Genomic DNA, 5,386 nt, shown 5'->3' on the forward strand with positions numbered 1-5,386 from the left:
ATGAATAAACAAATAACGGATGAACAAATGCACGAACGCATGAATGAAACCATGCTTGAACAGGACAGATGAATGAAACCTGTCGCCATCTGGAGTAAAACGAGCGGCTCTGCCAGGGACACCGCCAGGCCAGGCCAGGCCTGGCCGGGCCGGCGCACCGGGGCAAACGCCGGGCGGTTCTGCGACCCCCTCTGCGGCAATCCACGGCATGGACAACCCGACAGTGCCGTTGGAGGCTCGGGGTTTGGTCCGGACGACGAACGAAGAGTAAAAGAACCAACAAACGAGCGAAGGACGGACGAATGGACGTATTCTTCGTCCGTGGGAGCGGTGTGTGAAGTGGGGAGGCGGCTGCTCTGTTTCTCTCTCTCCCCCCTTTGTAATAGTGTTGTACCCGTAGCTGCTCATTTTGTTACGACCTGGCCTGGTTTCGTGCAACAAGCAATGCGGCGCAGCATCAGTTAGTGTCAGCAATTGAGTTAGAGAGCGAGAGAGAGTGAGAGAGAAAGCGAGAGCCAACCTGGAACCGCGTGTTTCGGTACTAAGTGCGAGAGAGGCTGATCGCTGCAAGTCATCAGGGTCTGGGTTTCGGTGTTGGTGTCCCTGGGGTTTGTTCGATGGGGGGGTTGGGTTTTGTAGCATGGTGGACTGGAAACCTCGAGTTTAGAGTGTCTGTGCTGCATGTGTAACTCTGAGTGAGAGACACCATCAGGGAGTTTTAAAGACGCCTGATCTTGAGTAGTGCGAGCTTGTGGCGGTTGTGTGTCGGTTGGAGGAGTTTGAGAGAGAGCGGGGAAAAAGAGTGTTAAAAAAAGGAATGGTTGTGCTCAGCACGATCAGGTGTTATCGTTTATTGGGTTCTGCTCTCTCTGTAGTTGGCTATGCCCGTCTTTCGGTTTGGACTGAGTAGGTATTTGGGTAGTGTGTTTTCTACGAGGTGTTGTACAAGGCTGCCCGCAACCTGCGTTGGCTCTTCTGTGTGTTGTTCAGTAAGGTAGGTTACTACGGTTTGTGCATGTTGTGCTTCTGCAGAGTCCGAGAGGAGTTTGAAGGTTGTTGTGTGAAGGAGTTTATGCTGTATGTTAAGAGTACGAGTGGAGTGTGCACTGCGCATTGGGTTTTACCAATGAAGTCGATGCTGCTTGTGCATGCAGGAATGTAGTGCTTACGAGTTCAACTGGAGAGGTAGTCGGACTTGAGGAGTGCCTTTGATTAGAAGTAATCGCCATGAAATCAAGGATGCTGGCCAGTTCTGATTCTTTTGAATACGGCACTGACTTCCCATCTCCTTTATGTCTCGTGCGCCGCACTGTTCTCATCCTGTGAACCAGCTTGAACCTTAGAGGTGTTCCTGACGCCTTCCCTGCTTCCTCAGAGATTTGGAACTAGTTAACAACTACAAACGGCCGAATTTCACGTTAGTGCAGCGTGTCCAGTACCCATCACAAATGAGCCCCAAGAGCACCGTGTTTTGAATAACGCAACTTCACTATTAATATTATTGTGGTTGGGATCTCTGCAATTAATAACTTTGGTAGGGTATAAACGTTTCCACTTGCGCGTGGCTTCGGACGGACATTGTAGCTTTCGAAGCGGCTGTGGGTTAAGTGTACTTAGTTAGCTTTAAGGGGAGAGAGACTTTGCTATCATGTCGAGGTATGGCAGAATGCGGGCGTCATTCGATTCCGATGCCAGTTTGGTGAACTCGCCACCCATGTCTCCACCCAGACATGGGCACCCTGTGTATTTCGTGCAATCTCCTTCTCGAGACTCCATGCAGGACGTGGACTCGCTCTCGCAGAGTTTCTCGCGCGCCACACCGCGGGAAAGCCCCTTGGCGAGCCCCATGCATCACAAGCACTTCAAGAACGCTTCTACAGACTCTATACCGTTCAGTGCACACAGTCTGAAGCCCGGCTCTCGCAGGGTGTTGCCGCAACCAAACTACGTCGCGGGGCCGAACGCTAAAAAGGGCTACCGACCGTGGGCACCTGGTACTATTCTTGAAGAGGAGGAAGACATTGAGGGAGAGAAGAAGAAGAAGCTCTCACGATGTTGCTTGATCTGGATTGTCATGTTTTTTACAATCGTCATGTTCTTCGCTGGTGCCTTGCTCTTCTGGCTAGTTACCATGCCCAAGCATCCCCACGTTACTGTGCAGGTACGCTTAAAGCTCTTCCAACCCGTTTTCCAATATTTCATGTGCATATTGTGCTGTGGATCACCTGTGACATTGAACCTCGTTGCTACCATCAATTATTGAGCACCATGATTAGTGCATGTTCTTTTACTTCAAACTCATCAAGCTACTTCGAGTAACCGGTAACGATTTCAAACCGGATTGGGTGTGTTGCCCGTGAGCATTTTCTTTCGAAAAAGATATCTCAACCTTTAAATTTTCCGCGTAGGAACTCAGGAGGGCTCCACCAGTCAATGTAGTTGATCACATGTCCAAACACAGAGTTCCTCTTTAATTCAGAAAATTTTGTTTTCAGTCACAGTATCGTAGTGTGTGTGTGTTCGTGTTTGTGTTTTTTTTAGAAATATTCTTTAGGTTTTAATTATTTGAAACGCATAGTAAACATGTCCCATCAGTCGTTCTTGACAAGTTTACGAACCTAAAAAAAACCTGGTTCTATACCGAGACCAGCATACTTGACCTTCCTGCTCACCCATGACTACTATGTAGTGAGAATTGAACGAGAATTCTTTTTCCTACTCTGTCAACTTGATTTTTCCTGTGTAGAATTCCTCGGCAGTGATTTCGGGACATGAAAATCAAAGTGTTTTCTAATTTTCCTGAAATAGATATTCGGGAACGCAGCTAACGTTGCAACTTTTTCAGGCTGCTTTTAGCAGTGGTTTCCAGGGACTCATAATCTTCAGCCATTTTTCCAGTGATAAATTCCTTTTTTTTATTATTTGCTTATTTTGTAAATCAAGTGTTCTACGTTCTTGGGTCGAGTTTGTGTTATCTTCTCGCAGTAGCAGAAAGATCTTCCCGTGTGAGGAGGCCTGCACGTTTCAATATCTCACATTTATTCAAGCGTAATTTAGCGGTGTGCCGTACTCGAAAAATACTGGGCCTTCACTGATTCGGAACGAAGGGTTGGATGGCAGATAATTTGGTCATTGAATGGGGTTTACTATTGATGAAATTATAGAGAACCTTGGCGTCGACAGTTCCCAGCTTGTTCTGTAGATTTCTGGTTTTATCAGCTTAGTGCTCCTCCTATGTCTCTATACTCAATTTGTTTCTGCGTCTTCCTTGATGTACGCCTCCTATTTGGACGCTTTTCGTATTTTTATGTTCTCATCGCAGAGTCTTCTACACTGCGCCTTTTGATACTCGTGAAATTTCTGGGTCAAAGTTGGACCTCATTACCCCTCATAGAAACATATGATTTTGATTTGTGCAGAATGTGGCTTTTTCGTACTTCGGTTTAGACGACGGCGTAGACTACTCAGGCGTCCCAACGATGGTCGTCTCTCTTAATTCCACTGCAACACTGCAGTTGTACAATCCTTCTAGATTCTTTGGCTACCACGTCAAAGCATCTCCTGTTGGCCTCAAGTACCTCGATCTAACCTTAGCCGGAGGCCAGGTAAATTTCTTAAGCATGCCCAAACTTCCCAACATCTTGTCTCAGATTCAATCTAAGGTTATTGCTCGTTATGTATGAGCAAGGGCTTTTTTGCCGAGGCAAATACAGGACATTTTGCTTTGAGCACGTAAAATTAGTTACTTCGAGTAGAGTCTTACAAGGTGGGGGTGGGGTGTGCACAGCTTAATTCATTTTATTTGGAGAAAGGGTCTACAAAGAGAGTGATAGTAGCCATCACAGTTGACAAGCAATTCCTTCATGGGGCTGGGCCGAGTTTTAATGAAAGATATAGTACACCTGGTGGTGGTGTGGACATGAAACTGGACGGCACAGTCTTCACACGAGCTTATGTGATGGGGCAGATGCTTAAGAACAAATTCAGTGACAACGTGGCATGTACTTTTAAGTTCTCTGTCGGGGGGCCAACGCAATGGAAAGTACAACAACTGGCTTGCTCGTATGCGTCTTCATAGCTTATGAAGGTGGCTGCTGTTTTAGCTTCAGCACTTCAGCAACTGCGTTTCGTTTTATCTTGGGCGTGTGTGTGTAAGCGAGGAATAGGGGAGCTCAGATAACATTGTGTTCTTAAGCACTTTGACCACCCCTGGTGAGAGCTGGGAAGTGGTCGGATCCTATGATTTGATTCATAACTGGGGGATGAGTTTTTCATATTTGTATTTATATGGATGGATTCTAGGGCGCTCTTCTCATACCGCCCTAGGCACGAGGCAGTTTTGTCCCGACTTTCTATCTTGTACTTCTAGCTTACAACATGAAATAAACTTCGGGGAAAGTGTAGATGTTGAAAGCTTGATCATTAGTTACTATTCACTCTGCAGTTTTTACTTGGAAATGAAGATTAACAATGTAGCCAGAGATATGTGACATTGTCTTGGTGATTTCATTTGAACTGTGACCAGACTAAATCGTTACTTTCTTCACCGTTATCATATACTGGAAGTTTGATTGCTTTTACTACTGCTTGCATTCTAGTTGACCTCAAACCAGCATGTGACATGTTTGATATTGTCACACAACTTGCTGTGTGAATATATTGGAATATTGTTTCTGTAGATGCGGCTATTAATGCTAGTCTGATTGCCTGTGTCGCCTGTGTGAAGTTGTCAGACCCTCCTCTGCAGAATCCTCGATTCTTTAGGATTGAAACATGGCAAATCATTTTTGGCATTGTGGAGAGCTTCCTGTATTTGACATTACACCCAGTTCGAAGGTTTCGTTCTCTCCAGAAGAGATTTATTCACTATCAAATCATTTTACTTGGTGATGGATTGCACCAAAACTGATGACAGGGGAAAGTTCATTAGCGTGTGCAGAACATACCATCTCGTCTAAATGTATACATGACACCTTGGCAACTGCAGAGCCTTGGCAATTAATTGTAATATGAACTGCTATTCGAAGTCATGTGAGACCTGTGAGAAACCATAGCTCAAACATCTAATAGGTATTACCGCCTTCTCTGATTATGCCTTACCAGCTCGTGCTTGATTGGGAATCATCAATATTTTACAGAATGAGCTTTGTGTAGGAAGACAACTGTATGTAATGTCAGACTATAATTTTGTCACAGGCTGGAATTCAAGAGCGACAGATGTCTTTCGAAAGATGGAGTCAGGGGAAGAATCCATAGCCATGATTCTATCCTCCCTATTTGGATGTCCCCGAGATGGAATGTGATTACTGGCCTTTGAGCCCATAAAAATGCATCCACAGTCACCACTTCTATCTCCATTAGATGTTAATAAATTGAAACAATTGTG

The 5,386-nt window shown here is 45.4% G+C and overlaps 1 protein-coding gene across 1 annotated transcript; it reads left to right on the plus strand.

The window, feature by feature from the left end:
- Positions 1–413: 413 nt before the first annotated feature.
- On the plus strand, positions 414–4,417 carry LOC112291912 (uncharacterized). Its single transcript, XM_024539894.3, has 4 exons — positions 414–994; positions 1,155–2,161; positions 3,420–3,605; positions 3,788–4,417. Exons 2-4 carry the CDS (start codon positions 1,649–1,651, stop codon positions 4,076–4,078), a joined length of 990 nt encoding a protein of 329 aa, XP_024395662.1. The 5' UTR covers positions 414–994; positions 1,155–1,648; the 3' UTR covers positions 4,079–4,417.
- Positions 4,418–5,386: the final 969 nt, after the last annotated feature.

The sequence above is a fragment of the Physcomitrium patens genome, chromosome 14, assembly GCF_059467195.1.
Source record: "Physcomitrium patens ecotype Gransden chromosome 14, ASM5946719v1, whole genome shotgun sequence".
Taxonomy (NCBI): Eukaryota; Viridiplantae; Streptophyta; class Bryopsida; order Funariales; family Funariaceae; genus Physcomitrium; species Physcomitrium patens.

Coding starts and splice junctions, on each gene's coding strand:
- LOC112291912 (XM_024539894.3), top strand. CDS start 1,649: ATGTCGAGGTATGGCAGAATGCGGGCGTCATTCGATTCCGATGCCAGT. Junction 2,162..3,419: donor ATCCCCACGTTACTGTGCAG/GTACGCTTAAAG, acceptor TGATTTGTGCAG/AATGTGGCTTTTTCGTACTT. Junction 3,606..3,787: donor TAACCTTAGCCGGAGGCCAG/GTAAATTTCTTA, acceptor GGGTGTGCACAG/CTTAATTCATTTTATTTGGA.